The sequence below is a fragment of the Mirounga leonina genome, unplaced genomic scaffold, assembly GCF_011800145.1.
Source record: "Mirounga leonina isolate KUSES-001 unplaced genomic scaffold, KU_Mleo_1.0 Mir_107, whole genome shotgun sequence".
Taxonomy (NCBI): Eukaryota; Metazoa; Chordata; class Mammalia; order Carnivora; family Phocidae; genus Mirounga; species Mirounga leonina.
Window position 1 is genome coordinate 2,338,198 of NW_023270233.1, and position 18,128 is coordinate 2,356,325.

Below are 18,128 nucleotides of genomic sequence, written 5' to 3' on the forward strand. Positions count from 1 at the left end.
GGAAGGAAGGAAGGAAGGAAGGAAGGAAGGAAGGAAGGAAGGAAGGAAGGAAGGAAGGATGGAAGGAAGGAAGGAAGAGAGAGAAAGAAAAGAGAGAGAGAGAAAGAAAGAGAGAGAGAGAAAGAAAGAAAGAAAAAGAAAGAAAGAAGAAAGAAAGAAAGAAAGAAAGAAAGAAAGAAAGAAAGAAGAAAGAAAGAAAGAAAGAAAGAAAGAAAGAAAGAAAGAAAGAAAGAAAGAAAGAAAGAAAGAAAGAAAGAAAGAAAGAAAGTAAAGAAAAAGTCTAATAATTCTTGCATCACAAGACTGTCGCCAAGAATTAAGTATAACCCCAGTAAAACACCAGCCATATCACAGATGCAGGAGAGATAGCCATCGCTTCCTCAAAGGACTTTGTTACCAAGTGCACACATGTACCCTGCACAGAAGGTGTGATGTGCGTATGTTCAGAAGTAGATTCAGAACTTGAATGTCGCTTTCAAAGAACAGGGATTGGAGGGGGGGAAAGTATGTTATTTTGTGAGGTATTTAACTTATGTTGTCTTCCACTAGGCAAACAATATAATTTTGTTGTGGCATAAATACAATGATTTTATTTCCAAAAGAGTAGGACAAAACAAAGATTAAGTTTACTTTTAAAACTATAAACTATGCAGTGTCATAATGATACCTTGCTACTTACTAGAAACAACATTTTGACTCCTAAGTTCTCCAGCCAAGCTCATTCTATCTCATGGAGCAATGATCTTACAGCTTCTGGATCTCAACATGGTCCTGTTTCACTCCTCTGGATCTGATTTCTTCTGCACACTGCCTTTTATACTGAGCGCATGTGATAATGGTATATCTGCTGAATTTGTTTCTAATTCTCCTTATCCCATTCTCCCTAGGTGACCCAAAATGACACAGTATTTTATTTTATTGAACACTGTCAGCATAGGCAGCTTTAAAACAGAAACTATAAAATTAAAAAATAATAATTGCTGGTCTACATATATGTTTTTCACATTTATTCTTTTTTTTTTTTTTTTTAGATTATATTAGATTATATTTTAGAATTTCCAAATGGAGAGCATATGCTTTGAGGTTGGAAGTGGTGCATGATAAATCCAAACAGGTAAGTTGAGGCAAGATGGTAGAAAATCTAGTTTGCTAAGCTAGGACTTAATAGTTTGGAAACTGGAGATTTGTTGTGGATTTCTACTCCAAGGAGTTATATTATCATAGTTGAGTACTAAGGAGATTAATCTGTCCTTAAGATAAATTTTCTGATACAGAAATACAGTGCTCTCCTGCATCCATCTCCAAAGATTGGTAATAGAGGAAGTGAACCTTGTTACTGTTGGGAATTCAGGTCGTTCTTCAAGGTTTTCAGGGGAGAAAAACCTTAGGTGATCCGGAAGGGAGAAGTCAGCTGTTGTTGGACCTGTACACCCTTTTTCCCCGGGGAGGAGAGGTGCAGGAGTGCACCACAGGGATCCCCTGGGCTTGGAGACTCCACCCGGGGTCGGGTGCCAGAGACAGAAACGCGCGGCCACAGCCCGGGTGAGCACGGAGTGCGGCCGGAGACCGGGGAGCCGGGAGCGACTGACGGCCCCTCCCCGGGGGCCCACTGAGGAGCGGGGCCCTAAGCTCCCGGCTCCTCCAGGGCGGAGACTGGGAGGCCGCCACTTTCACTCCCATCCTCCAAAGTTGTACGGAAAGCTCTGTTTTTCACATTTATTCTTAAGTCTCTTCCATTGCTCTTCTAAAATTGATGTCCCCAGGTAATTGTCCTACCAAGTCTATATTCCAAGAGACTGGGAGTCAACTGCCAGTCCCAAATTTCTGGTTCAGTGTGGATCTGGAATTGGAACACTCTCCCCTTGAAGAGAAGGCAGTAAAGCCCTCTGAAACTAAACTGGAATATTGAGGTTAGTGGAAATGTCATTTACAACACATACAATGAGAGCTCAGAGCTTTTAGTTATAGAACTATAATTTGGAGCCTTGGTCATAGCACATGAGCAGGATAAATGATTGCTTATTTTGTATAAGGTGCTTTAGTCATAAGTTTTTATGACAGGTTATAGAAGTTTTCAGGATATCTGGTTATAGGTAATTTTCATTTAATCCTCAAAACAAAGTTCTTGAGAGGAACAATCATAGATATTCTCCATTTGGTTAAATATCCTGGCACTGACAGATGTTTTATTTTAGACTCACGTTTAAAATAACATTTAAAAGTAATGTGACCACCCAAATATTTTCAGCACTAATATTACCTTCTGAATTGAATAGTGATATCTGAAGTTCTAAATATATTTATTTTATTTTATTTTTTAAATGTAAATCACATTTTATTTTGTCATCAGAGGTAATTAAATTTGATACATACCCTCTATAAGTGTTTTAGATGGAAGGGTTTTTTGTTTGTTTGTTTGTTTGTTTTAGTGTTCAACAATTCATTAGTTGCATATAACACACAGTGCTCATCACAACTGTGCCCAGATTTTTTTTTTTTAATCTATGTATTTAAGGATGCCTGGGTGGCTCAGTTGGTTAAGCATCTGCCTTCAGCTCGGGTCATGATCCTGGGGTCCTGGGATCGAGTCCCAGCTCTTTGCTCAGCAGGGCGTCTGCTTCTCCCTCTGCCTGCTCTGCCTGCGGCTCCCCCTGCTTGTGTTCTCTCTCTCTCTCTGACAAATAAATAAATAAAATCTTTAAAATAAATAAATCAATCTATGTATTTACAATTCATGTGTTAATCCCCTGCAAATTCAGAACACCTTACTTATTACTTATCAAAAATCTGTGATAGCTCCTATTAATATTTAGCTTTATAAGCCTGACCTACCTGAATAAAAACATTCTTTAGAGAACACTGCTAAATTGCTTAAAAACTTAATGCACAGAATAGATTCTGGAAATGAAAAGCAATATTGAAAAATAACTGGTAGTAAAGGTATGGTAAATTCTGAGGTAAAAACCTGTGAAGTAGGACTCTCCAGTGTTTTTCTTTTCCACAATTAAGTTTACTTTTTAATTCACTGGGGAAATAAAATCTTTCCTTTTCCATGATGTCACCACAACCTCTTTTGTTAAGATCACACTGATTTCCTAATTTCCAGCTCCACCTGAGCCTTGCCAGTATTCGTCCCACTGGACTTCTCTGGAGCACGGCCGTTGCTGTCCACCATGCTGACATGTTCCACTTGCGCGGCTGCCACCAAGCCACACATTCCTGCCTTTCCTCCTGCTTTGATGATTGTTCTTTCTCAGATTCTTCCTCTTCTCTCCTAGATGGATTTTCTTAAGATTCTACTTTTGACCCTTTCATTTTCTCTTGCTCTTTGGCAATCTTGCCCTACATGAAAGCATTCCAACCATCATCTCTATATGCATGGCCACCATACCTAGCTATTATAGCTCAGCTTCTTGAATGTGTTTGCTATAATCTTAACTTTATGTTGAAAGTAACTTAAATATATTTAAAGCGCTACCTGAATATTTTGGTAGCACTTTAAATATATTAATTCTGTCCTAAGGTGACTCCTCTTTTATTGTATTTCCAATTTCTCCTAAAAAAACAAAACAAAACAAAACAAAAAACATGATCTTCCCAGGTGCCAGGCTAAAAAAACCCTCAAATTTATCCTCTTTTGCCTCCATCATTACTATAATCTCATGTTGTTTTCAATTTCTGGTCAATTTATATAGTCTATTTACAATGTGTCCTATCTTATAAATTTTTATTCCTGTGTCCCTTATTCAAATTCTGACTTTTGTATATAATAGTCTATAATCTCTTCACTGGTCCTGCCTATCGCATTTTCCATTCAGTTGACACAGTTTCCAGATAATTTCCCAGGAAACACAGCTGTGATAATGTCACTCTTCTACTCAAAACCTATCATGACTTGCCATCCTCTACTAAATTCCAAATCTAAATTCCTTCACTTAGAAGTAAGGACTAAGGCCTATATTTCAATTGTGTATCCAACATCTCCCTTTTTCACAGCCCATGGCCTCCCACTTTTTCTCACATGGGCAGTATCCCCTAGGAGGAACTTGGAAATGTGTGGAAGCATTTTCCGTTATCACAGAAACTGAGCTGGGAGGTGGTGGTTGTGTATTTAGTGCCCCAGATTCTGAATTTTCTGGCAGGCAGATCCCCACTGTTGTGTCTCACACAACAAAGAATTATTCCACGGAAAATGTCAAGAGCTTTCCTGTTAAGAAACAATGTAGCTTACACAGATCCAGTTACTCATTTTTAAAATTTCTCTTATATGTTTTTCCATCTTCTTTGCCTAAAATGCCCTTTTCATATTTTCCCAAATGTTCAAATCTGGCTTATCCCTTAAGGCCTATAGAATATGTCACTTTTCTGAGAGCCCTCCCTGAATCCCCTAACTGACATGAATCTTTAACTCCCACAGCATTTCAAAATATCCTTCTCTAATAACATTTTCATTTTTACCTGGATGATACATTTTCCCTTCTCACTGGAAACAATGTAAGCAAAGCTCCATCTTTGTTTTTCTCCATAACTAGACCATTGTCTGGGCTGGTACAGGTTATTTATACTCATGTGCTTACTATCACAGCACATACCATGAGTGTAAATCAGGGCTCCAGCATAGTCTCTGTTTTGTGATTAATTTAGAAATTCTTGCCTCAGCCTGCATACTAAATCATACTTAGTCCTGGCTACTTGTTTCAAGTCATTATCTAATTTGTGACCTCACTTCCCCACTTGAATTTAATGTCTATGACTTCTCTTCCACAACTCTGTCTCTTCTTCTAGGACACAATACCTCAGATTTTCTTAGATAAAGCCCCTTCTCAATGAACTCAGAACTTATTCCTCAGACTTGCTTTACTGGGTACCCCATGAATCCCCAACTCCTGCCCCTGGCTCACCCTAGATTCATGGGTTCTCCAAGTAGGTGGTCAGCAAATATTTTTTGAATGAAGATATCCTTGGTGTGAGTGGAAGGGAGTGGCTGATTACATAATTGGGACAGGATGCAAAACAATGATAGTACAATAACACAGACCTTAGTTTACAGCTTGGAAAGCAATTGTGTTCATAGCTGCATTCAATAACAGTCTCCTCACATAAATATCATGGCATCACCAAGGAAAGACTGATCCTGGTTTTCCACTCTGAAATCACCCTAGACAGTCTTGAGAATCAACCATTCTATCATCATCAGCTTCTTTAAAAAATGATCACTTAATTTTAGCCTTCTTATTGTCTTGTATGACTCTTGGTTTCCAAAATCTTTTTTTTTTTTTTTTTTTTGCCATTCTCTTAAGAGAAAAGAAATAAATTAGGTATAATTGTAAAAAGCCTGTCACAACACTTATAGGTACACTCTGGGATTCTTAAAGAATATGATTATTTCAAATTGACTGAGTCCTATATCGTTTAGTTGCAAACAAAACATCCATCATCATCTATAGAAAATGAAAGAAAACATATCTGCTTCCCCAGAGCATGATTCTGAGAAAATTAAGTGCTTTCAATTCATAGATATGACAGTTTCTTGATCACAAAAACAAACAAACAGAATTCCAGACAAATTAGGATATGTTTTTTATTTGAAAGAGATAGCCTGATACCCTTACTGAAATGTGTGCTGAAGACAGTAACACATCATAACTTAATCAGAACAAGTTGCTATTATAACAAAAGAACCCCGTCCATTCTGGAGGAGATAATGCCAGTCACTTCATATGATTTGTACTTCAAAGAGATAGTGTCATATGGGGACCTTTTATGTCTTCGGTTAGAAACTGGGAGTTTCTATATCTCCCAGAGAACAGAAAAGGGTAAGGAATAGTGCTGGTTTTCAGCATCCACTCCCCAGTGTCTACAACACAAAATAAGTTCATGTGGATAGAATCATTTACTTCATAAATATGTACTAAGTACCTACTATGTGTCAGGCATTATTTTTAGGCTACATCAGTGCACCCAAAATTCCTACCCTCATGGAGGTTATATTTTTCCATGTTTAGATATGAATACAGTTGATGTCCACTGCATACCTTCCCCAAGGTACTTTGTTCTTTTTATACTTCACAAACTTCTATGTCTGAGGCAAACTTGACTTTTGTCTCTACTTTTTAACACACTCAATATACAACCCTTTTAGGAAGTAATTATTGATTTATAATAGGTAACTTGTAAAAATATATCTCCAAGCACATCACTGAAAATAAACTAGATGCCTTTACAAACTGTTTTACCTCTGTCAAGTCATCATATAACATAGCATTTGATGAGAGGGATAAACAGAAGATATAACAAAGCTGTATTAGATATTGATTCAAACATGACAGTCATTAGAAAACTTAACTTGATTTTGGAAAATCTAAGCACTTGTGAGAGTCTGCCTAATTAAGTATAAGTATATTCACCACAGGGAAAATACCCTAGGTTTTCACCATGTTTTTATTAATTAAGGAATCTTACTGACCAAAAAAAAAAAAAGCATGACATCTAATACCTCTACCACCCCAATAATAAAATTCTGTTTCTAACATCTTTGACAAGGCACAGCCTATTTGGCTTTTGGTTAAATACTTCTTGTGGTTAGGTAATAATTCACTACACTTAAAACAACTCATTGTTTTTCTGCTTAGCCTTTAAATTGCAGGGCCTGAACCAAACATGGTGTTCTAGATATGGACAGCCCCAAACCAAGTACACTGGAAATTTCCCCCTATTTCACAAGCTAAGCATCATAATCATTTTAAAGCTATAAGATGGTCCCCATATCATGCTACTGACATATAGTTACCTAAATTAGTACTTTTAATTTTCTGGATTTTTCAGGCCACAAATATTTTTGAAAGAAGTTAAGTAGAGGGGAAAGGGAAGTAACTGACACAGGGTTGGGAAATTTTTATTTTGCTAAGTAAAGAAATAACCATATGAAAAGTTATTATCTACTTTCATTATTATTTCATAAATCAAATGTTTTTGATGAATATCAAACAAGTAGAAAGTACATCAGTTTCTAATGGAAAGTTGAATAAGTTTTACTTTATGAAAAAAGCTGACCTAATTACTGACCTAATTTCAATATACACCATGAAAATGCTTTCATGGACCAGTGTTTGAACTCATTGAACTAGATAGCAAATGCCCCTCTTAATTCCTGATGCCCCAGGTGCTTTTGGTAAGCATTGTTTTCCCTATCCATTCGTACAATAGATTTTATTTAACCTAAAGTCCTGACTTTATATTTATCCTTATTAAATTTAGTTTATGAGCTTTGAAACATTAGTCCAAATTATCAACATATTTTAGAAACTTGAATTCTATCTTTCTCATTTTTATGCTATATGTAAATATAAAATGTTTACTTTTAAAATATCCTTCCAAGTCCTTTTTAAAAATTTTATTTTATTATGTTATGTTAATCACCATACAATACATCATTAGTTTTTGATGTGGTGATCTACGATTCATTGTTTTCATATAACACCCAGTGCTCCACGCAGTAGTTCCCTCCTTAATACCCATCACCCGGCTAACCCATCACCCCACCCCCCTTCCCTCTAAAACCCTGTTTGTTTTTAAGATAGAATAAGCGTAAGTCCTATAGATAGTTTTATCTTTCCACCAGGTTGAGTTCAAACAACTATGCTATTTCAGAAATGCTATCATTCAGATCACATTTCTCTTCTTTATATAAAGGATCCATTAGAGGATCTCAGGATTGGGCATTAAGAGGCTTGTAGGCAAACTTCTCACCCAAGGCTTGTACTCTTTTTATAATAGCTTGGTCAAATAGTCACTCTCCTTGTGTTTGAATGTCTGTGGCATTGAGAAATTCCAAATTCCTCCTCAACAAAGTCCAATTCCTTTCAGCATAGCTCTGTTAGAGAGCATCTCTCATTCTCTATTGAGATGAAACTTGTATCCTTAAAGTTCCTACTCAGAGACTGTAGAGCTCTACCCCTCAGGAATCTTCAGAACAAGTCTTTTGCATCATAGCCCTTTAAAGATTTGGTGACAGTGACGATGTTTCTTGAAGTCTTACCTTTTCCTTCCTAGAAATTCCCTGTTGCTTTTATGAGTTTTTCATATGACATAGTGTCAAGTCTTGTCACTATTTCTAATATCCTCTGCTATATAGGCTCCAAGTGACAATTCTTTTTTAAATGTGACACAGGTAAGTGTGCAAGCACTATAGCTCTAGTCCTTGAGGCACAGTAAGAGCCGGGGTGATCCAACTCACTGAAACCTCAGTGAGTTCAGTTGTTTTTAACAAACAGGAATTAAATGTTGCCCTATCAGCTCCTCTTGATCCCATGTGTTCTCAGCCTGACTTACTCTAGAGTCAATCTAGCAATATTTTTAACTGGTTGGGTTTTATTTAGAAATTAATAAAATACCTACTCATGGTTAAATTGAGAGTTCTAAAAGAAATAAAATGAACTATAAAACTATCCTCCTTGTTTTTTGTCTCCAGGCTCACTTTCCTGGAAGTAACTACTATTAAAATTCTCATGAGAAACTTTTTGAAAATTTTCCTATGACTACACAAACATATGGCTCAATCTATCTCCTTTTTTTTTCCCACATAAATGGGATAATATACATACTCATTTGAAATTTGCCTTTTTTACTTATCTTGGGTATCTTCCATACCAAAACATATATTGAGCCGACTTACTACTTGACACAGTTCTTAACACTCTCTGCTAACAGTCATGTAGGTTGGTTCCAGCTTTTGTCATTATAAGTCAAGCTGCATAAAAACCTTACTAGACTTCTGTGCAAGTGCACATATATAGCTATACCATAAATTGCTGGAAGTCAAATAAGTGAACCTAAATGTATGTGCAAAAGTAGAGCTTACACAGATGGGCACTTATACACACACACACACAAAATTGGGTTACACTCCAGACCCACTAATTCTGAATTTCAGGATGCACTAAATTAAAATATGTACAGTTTAAAGAATAATTTTGAAATATAGAGAAGGTTGAGAGTAAGTTTTAGAATTTATTCTTTGATGAAAAGATGTTAAATCATATTGGGTTTTTTTCTGACAGCCATACTGCACTGTTGATTCACATTAAGATTACTATCAACTAAAATCTCTTCGCTTTGGGAAGGGTAAATTTAGCTAAGCCATAACTCTTCCATTCTCTATTTTGTAATTTGTTTCATAGTGCCCAATATGTATGGTTTAGTATTTGTACCTATTACATTTCATCTGGATACTGAGATTTAGTTCATATTCTAGAATATCCAAATTCTTTGTGACTAGAGTCTTTCAGCTAATATATGCCCTTTATTCTCATATTTTTAACTGAAAATTTTAAGAATATTTTTATAGTCTTATCCAAATCATTAGGAGAGCACTGAAATGAGCTAAACCAAGAGTAGATCACTGAAGCCCACTAGCACAGAGCTCACCCCTGGTTAGCAACTATACATTAATCAGCCATTTTAGGACTTTTTTCATGAGCTACAACTCAAACTAATTATACTGTCATTTTTTTCCATGTTGTCAAAAAGAATACACACCATGTTAGGAAAAGTTTCACAAAAGGTGTTGCCAAAAACCTTGCTGCCCTTTATAAATATAGAATGATTTATCATTCTAGAGACCATCATTTATATGCTGCCTATATATGCTGCATTTCTGCTAGGTACGGGGCTGTAAGTAGTGAAAAGGAAGACTAAACCATTGCCTTCATGAACTTTATGTTTGAGTGTGGAAAATGTATAATGAAAGTAAAAAAATAATATAAAATATAACTTCAGGTTGTGATAGAGACTCTAAAATAAATAAATATGGTGACATAATGGGGTATAAGCTGGAGGAGTGACTTATGAAGATTGATCTCTGAGAAGATGATATTTGAGCTGAGTCCTTACAAAATGAACATAACAGGAGCTGGCCATATGGGAAAAAAAGCACTGGGAAATTATTATGTGCAAACTCCCTCAGATGGGAAGGAATGTACTGTATTCTAGAAATAGAAAGGCCAATATGCAGAGACCTAATGAGTGAAAAGGGAAATAATTCAGGGTGGGGCTGGGAGTCAGGCAGTAGGAAGTTTATATAAGTCTGAATAAGACATAAAAAATGTTTGAATTTTGGGCGCCTGGGTGGCTCAGATGGTTAAGCATCTGCCTTCGGCTCAGGTCATGATCCCAGGGTCCTGGGATCAAGTCCCACATCGGGCTCCCGGGTCAGCGGGGAGCCTGCTTCTCCCTCTGACCCTTTCCCCTCTCATGCTGTTTCTCTCTCGCTCGCTCCCTAAAAAATAAATAAAATCTTTAAAAAAAAAAAAAAAGAAGTTTGAATTTTACTGTAAAAGCTAAGAAAAGCAATTGCTATTATAAACATCTTTAAAATTTACTTCAGTTTTTAGATAGAAAGTAGGTTAAAGAGATATAAGTATAAGCATGGAAACCATATAAAATGTTACTATGGTCTAAGAGATGATGGCTGGTGGTATAGGCTGAGATGCTGACAGATAAGCTGGAGAAAAGTATATAGATTCAAGATAAATATTTTTGATGAGATCGATAGGACTAGTTAATGGCTTCAATAGGAAAACAGCCATTAGATATCATTAGAATATAAACTTCACAAGAACAAGGATTTTCATCTGTTTGTTTTCTTTACAATTTACCCTCCAGATACCTAAAGAATACCTATCACATAGTATATGTTCAATAAATATTTACTGAGCAAAGAAAGAAAAGCTTACAGGTTTTTCCCAAGAGCAACCAGGCAAAGAGCCATGCCATTAACTAAAATCAGTAAGACTGAAGAAGTAGCAGAATGAGATGCGAATGGAACAATCAGGAGTTCCATTTTGGCTAAAGTTTTAGATGTCTTCTAGATGTCAAAGCGCAAATGTCAAGACTATATTATATCTGAGTGTGATCTTTAGGGGAGAGATCTGTCCTGGAGAGAAAATTTTGGAAGCCATCAGCATGTAGTCATGGAATTTATTGTACTAAATAATAAAAATCTAAAGAGCCCCTGAAGGACATTTAAAAAAAAGATTGATTATGGAGATACATAAAGCTTTTAAAATAACATTTACTAATAAAACATTTATTAATGGAAAGCCTCAGTATCTTGAAGAGCCATTACTCCTAAAATAATCTAAAATTCAAGATATATTAACAATTTCAATAAAAATTCTAATGTACTTTCATGGAACTTGACAAGTTGATCTTGAAAGTTATATGAACAAGCATAAAGTAAGAGCAATAAACAAATAAACAAAAAACCACCACCAATAACAACAAAAAAACAAGGTGAGCCAATTTACCTAGAGATACCAGATTTAGTATAAAATCATAATTAAGACACTGCAATACTGATGCAGGTACAAAGAAATAGACCAGTGGAATAGAATAGAGAGCCCAGAAAATAGAGATACCCTATGACCCAGCAATTGCACTACTGGGTATTTACCCCAAAGATATGAATGTAGGGATCCAAAGGTGTACATGCACCCCGATGTTTATAGCAGCAATGTCCACAATAGCCAAACTATGGAAAGAGCCCAGATATCCATCAAAAGATGAATGGATAAAGACGATGTGGTATTTTATATATATATAAAATATATATATATTTTCAGGCACCCCTGAAATGTATTTTAATTTACCTATCAATCTATATTTACATATGGAATACTAGTAAATAAATTACACATTTGTTATATATGTATTATACATGTATAATGCATTTTATAAAACATGTAGATGTATGCATGTATTACAAATATGTATAGTATATACATATATGTGTATACAAATATATATAAAACAATAAAAATGTTTTAAAAAGTGTGTGCATGTGTGTGAAACAATGATAGCATTTTACATTACTTGGGAAAGGATCAACTATTTAATACATGATGGTGGCCCAACGGTTAGCACTGTAAAAAAAAAAAAAAATCCCTACCTCAGACATAAAAATAAATTTTAGATGAAGTAAAGATCTAAATGTTAAATAATACTTCAGCCTTTTTGGGGGCGCCTGGGTGGCTCAGTCATTGAGCACCCACCTTGGGCTCAGGTCCTAATCCCAGGGTCCTGGGATCGAGCCCCGCACTGGGCTCCCTGCTCGGGGGGAAGCCTGCTTCTCCCTCTCCCACTCCCCCTGCTTGTGTTCCTGCTCTTACTATCACTCTCTCTGTCAAATAAATTAGAAAAAAAAATACTTCTGCCTTTTTTAAAGAAACTGTGAAAACTATGTAACATTTTTGTTGGGAGAATTTCTTAACAAGGCACAAACCAACAAATCATTATACAGGGTAGATGCTCAATAAATATCTATCGAAGTAATTAAAAGATGGATCATTAAAGTTCCTAAAATCTTCAGTGATCAAAATATTATTTTAAAAGTTAAAAGAAAAGCTATAGTCAACAGAAGATATTTTTTAAAACCTAAACAATCTAGAGGGGGGTTGGGGGCATGCATTAGCCTGGTGATGGGTATTAAAGAAGGCAAGTACCGAATGGAGCACAGGGTGTTATATGCAAACAATGAATCAAAAACTAATGATGTCATGTATGGTGATTAACATAACAATAAAATAAAATTAAATTAAATTAAATTTAAAAACCTAAGCAATGTAATTAAAAAAAAAAAAGACAACCTAACTAAAAGTAGCAAAGGATTTAGGCAATTCACAGAGTTAGAAAACCAAATGGTTAACAAACATTTGAAAAATGTTCCCTTTAGTAATCAGAAAATTATAAATGAAAACCAATGAGATATATTTAATACTCTTCAGATTCAAAAGGCACTTTAAAAGGTGGCAGTATCAAATGCAATCCATAGTATAGAGAAACGCGAACTCTCCTAGACCGCGGAAGGGGAGTATTAATGATTCAACCCCTTTGGAGATCCCACGGCAGTATCCCAATTCCTAGTGAGATCTCACAGAAAACTGTCATCAGTTGCGAGATCTCAGCTGTAGGTCTTCTGGACCCCACTTCTCCAGCCAGTTTTTACTTGTTAATCAACATTAAGTCCAAAGGAGGAGTCTCCCTTACTGTTTCCTCAATATTCTTAGAGATGAAATTATCAGTAAGGTAAATCAAGAATTTAATAAATATACCACTTTTAGAAAGATGAGAATTTCAGCAGATATCCAGAGACTTGAAATCTCTAATCATTGTTATATTTCACATCCTTACAACATTTGTGATCTTTATGAGGAAGTAATTATCCATATTATCTCTCAATTATTCTAAGACAAGGTGTTTAAGATTGCCCTTAGGTGTATACTGATTCATGGCTCAAGACACTATCCTAGAAATAATTCCCTAAAAATATGTTGCTTTTCAGATAACAAACAAATGAAAACTTCTGAATTGCAGACAAGAAAACATTTCTTGGCTTTTTTCAAACTCATGTCTTCTTTGAATAAAAGAGGGGAAAAGAAGTCATTCCTTTCATATTCTGAGATTTCAAAATTAATAATGACTAAAAATAAAATCGTTGGACAAACCCCTGCTTTGATTTCACACTGTACCTTTCTCTCAGAAAATTCTGATATGGTCCCTTAGGGAATGTTATAAGAACCAGGTGCTAAGTAAAGAACTTGGTGCTTAGTAAAGAATAAATCATGACCTTAGGACAAGTCATCTTCTGTGTTCAAAATAAATATCTTAATATACTTTCATATATATAAAGGTCTGAAGTATTATATATAATTTTTATAGTTAGTTTAATGGAAGAGACAGCAACTTAGTTATCATACCTGTGGACACAAGGTTTCTAGGTGATTGGCCGCAATTTTGACAATTTTAATTCCATCTTCATTTGTTGACATGGAACAAGCAAGATTTGCCACCTTAAATACAATCCAAAATAATGGAAATTATTTCAGATTATTAAGGAAATGCAGAAACATTTGTTATCCTAAATAAGTTAGAGCATGTACATACTCATTGAAAAATCTCAGTGATAAACAACAGCTTTCTCATAAATGTCACTGCTATCTGTTTTATGGAAGTACTCAGAGAATCTATTAAAACAATTAACAACAAAGGGCTCTAGAAAATTGTTTAAAACAAAAAGGAAGACAGATGAGTGAATCAGTCAACCCTATCCAGTCTCTTGGTATCAATATCTAACCCATAATAAGATGCCAACTATTATGGTTTCCTATAGGACTGGAAAAAAAAAAAAGTTTATCTTTGGATTGAATGCTAACAGGTTCTTGGAATCTCATACAATTATGATTTTTTTAAGTTTGTAATTGTTTTATTATTATTTTTTCATTCCCCAGCAGTCTATCATGCATACTTAAGTTGCAGTAAGCATGACTATATCTTTGCTCATGTTTTATCCAGCATCAAATATATTACAAAGCTGGACAAATACAAGATAATTAATTTCTTCTTCCTGTTCTTGCTTTTCTACTACAACTTCATGGGCACTGTTTGACATTCCAGCAGTCAATTTGATTCAAGCATTAGTAACACGTAAGTTCCCTTATACATTACTCCTTCTGAAACTTGCACTGTTTTCCAGTGAAATGGGTGATCTTTTAAATAATCACCTTAAGGTCCATTACCTAAACCCAGTATTTACAGATACTTTCTTTATACCATGAAAGAGCCATGAGAAAGAGTATGGGATTCCTTGCCCTTCCTTTGGCCCTCACCCTTACTCAACATTGTTCTTGCTAGCAGCTGAGTGTGTCCAGCTGCAATGTTTCCTCTGATCTACAAGTTACGTCGTTGTCTTCATCACTGCAAGGAAATAGCTTTTCTATCATTTTTCTAACCTTCCTAACGTCTCTGTTGGTTATTACATAATTCAACACATTGCAGGTTTTACTACTCAAATCCAAAATACATTCAGTTGCAGAAAACCACACTTTAGCTGCACACAATAGAAGCAGACAACACATATATCCTTGGATCACAACTGTAGAGTACCACAAAATGTAACTTAAGTAGATTTATAGTCTGCTTTTTTATAGCATTACTTTTAATATGTGAACCATGAAACAATTCCTTGATTTGCATTTACATATAATGAAATAAAAGCCATACATTATTTAACTGTGGAAGGGCATTGTTCACTTTATGAATGTATATGAAAATGGCTTCCTTGACAAGGGCTTTTGTTGGCTTGAAGGTCACAATGCTTCGACTTTCATATCTGACGTACAATTAGCACACCTGTGAATTATTTGAAAAGGGCAGTAGTTTCAGCACGCCTTCCCGCCTCCAAGCCCCACTCACGGAAAGTATGATTCAGCAATCTAATCACTTTGACATGTCTTCTAATAATTTGCACTGCTCTGAAGAAAATCTCTATCTATAAATTTGAGTGCTGTTTCTTTTTAGTAAAATTTTAAAAATTAGAAATTATTGGTTCAATCTTCTGGTCAAATCAAATGAATGCTGGTTAATCCAAAGTTTAAAAATTATAAAAACATGCCCCAAATACTCTTTTCTTTATTTTTTAATGGATCATCTTTCTCTTTTTTTTTCCCCTTTTAAAAACAGACATTCTTGGTGCTGGACATTTGCTGGACACCATGTTTATTGTAAGCCAATTGAGTGACTAACGTAATGTGGAAATCATCCTAATCACAAAAGTTCTGTTTACATGAGTAGACTTAAGTTTTAGAAAATTCTCAATTGAAAATGCAACACAGCTAAATGTTTTCTACTCAATTAATAATCATCCTAACACTCTGTCCTCCTTTATTCAGACAGACTTGAAATTATCCTTACCAGAACTGTTTTATGTCAGATAAATTTTCTAAATAATCAAGTGCTATTTCCAGGTTATGGCAAGTGGAGTTTTAGTGATATTATATACAAACAAATTTGAATTTATGAGATAGCTAGTATTCTGTGACAAAATGAAATAAAAGTTAAGTGATAGAAATAAAATCTCTTTACATTTCTAATTTGAGTGACTTGTGACATATTTTCCAAAGCTGCATCAATATGTAAATGAAAGCTAAATTTCTTCTAACAGTATTCCTAAGTTCTGTGTGGCTTTTTAGGAAGCCAGTTATGTTTCTGAGCACAGCAGGAAGTCAACTCCCTACTAATCAAAGAAAGCAAAATACAAATAAAATATTTTGTAAAACTGAGATATTTGGACATCTGAGATCCTTTGTACAATCTAACTTTGACAACATTTCAAAGTCTGTGTAAAGCTTCATTATTCAAGAGATCCTTTTGGAAAGTTTCTTCCCACTAAGGGAAATTAGGGCATAGGAAGTTTTTAGAAACAAATAGATCTTGAACCTAGAGTCAAAACAGGCTTGAACCTGATTTCCACAATTAATAAGCATTTGACCATGGGCAAAGTGTTAGCTTCTCTTAGCTTATTTTCTAACCTGAAAAATAGGTATGATAATACCTATGTCACTGGAGTACTTGGATTAAATGAGATAGTGCATGGAGGTGGCCTAAAGCTACCAGGTAGGCTTGACCAGGTATGAATTTCCTTCCAGTTCACCTATCTCTCTACCAATGCAGGGTGGGAAAGAGCAGTTAGTCTCTTAAGAGGTTTTACAGAATTAAAACCTTACGGGAGGCTAAAGAAATTTGACAAAATGTCTAATCTGAGAGACAAACTGAAGCATTTTTAGGACTCATGCAGGAAATACATAGTATCTTGATATAACTCAGTGGTTGAGTGGGTTGGTAGGTCCCCAGGCAAACATGAGTGTGTATGCCCTCCCTAAAGGGATTAGAACTCTTTAAAACAAAATGAAAAGCAAACAACATTTCCTTGACCAAAGGAACAGTCTGTTGGCTTTAGTTCATAGGTCAGCAGTTTGTGAATTCTGAACCCTATTCTCTAATCCTCTATTACATAGATAGGAAAACAAAATCAAGCAGGGAGAAGAAACAAACTCAAAACATCCAATGACAGGGAGACTATTAAGTAGAGCTGTGTGTGCTCTTTTATGCCACCCCTGAATTAAAAGTATTGACAAAAGTTCCTTCATTGAAATAACTTTCTATTGATATTGTACTACATTCTTAACCAAGTCCATGAACATCAGTCTAAATTATCCTAAGTAAATGGGACTAAAGGCACTCAGGTAAATTCATAAGTTTGTTAAAAGAAAAAGGCCAGAACACTATATTCTTTCATTTTTATAAAAAATTAAACTGGGGCACCTGGGTGGATCAGTTGGTTAGGCATCTGCCTCTTGGTTTTGGCTCTGGTCATGATATTGGGGTTGTGGGATTGATCCCCACCCCTCCTTCTGTCCCTTCCCCTGCTCTTGCCCTCTCTCTCTCTCAAATAAATAAATCTTAAAAAAAATAAACTATATCATTAAAATCATTATTGATACTGTATCTAATAATTTCAAAAGATAAATTAAAAAATCTTTAAACAGCAACATGTCATGTTACTGAGAATGATTTTATTTATGTATATATTTTACATCAGTGCCTTTCATGTGAACCTCTGTCCTTCTCACCAGTCCTTCTGCCTCTAAGATGTATGTCCATTCTAGACCTTTCAAACTTGACTAAATGTACTACTCTATCTGGATTGTTTAAAAAAAAAAAATTGTAGACAACAAAGCCTGGTCAGATGATTCCTAAACTAATTAACATTTGTTATCATGCTGTTCATGTTTGTCTTCTCTTTCTGGCTCCTAATTCAAGTTTTGCATACCAATTTTTATGTTCCTGTCATTCTTTCTATTTGCTGAACTTTGGTTCTAGCTTTCACACAGCATAGAACATGGTGCCCAGGGCTCCTGGGTGGTTCAATTGGTTAAGTGCCCTACTCTTGATTTTGGCTTAGGTCATGATCTTGCAATTGTGGGATTGAGCCCCATGTTGGTCATGCTTAGTGTGGAGTCTGCTTCAGATTCTCTCTCCATCTCCCTCTCATTCACTCTCTCTCCCTTTCAAATAAATAAATAAAATCTTAAAAAAAAAAAAAAAGGAACATGGTACCCTTCACTCCCTAACCTATGGTCTTAAATAAGAAATGAATCATTGAACATTATATCAAAGACTAATGATGTACTATACATTGGCTAATTGAATTTAAATATAAATAAATAAATAAATAAATAAATGAATGAAAGAAAGAAAGAAAGAAAGAAAGAAAGAAAGAAAGAAAGAAAGAA

At 35.2% G+C, this 18,128-nt stretch overlaps 1 protein-coding gene across 1 annotated transcript in view; it reads right to left on the reverse strand.

Moving 5' to 3' along the window:
* Positions 1-18,128, reverse strand: part of LOC118018595 (catenin alpha-3-like) — a 1,827,095-nt gene that overhangs the window by 644,790 nt on the left and 1,164,177 nt on the right. The window contains exon 11 of the mRNA XM_035017231.1: positions 13,755-13,847. Coding sequence (XP_034873122.1) covers positions 13,755-13,847 — 93 coding nt within the window. The remainder of the gene's footprint in view (positions 1-13,754; positions 13,848-18,128) is intronic.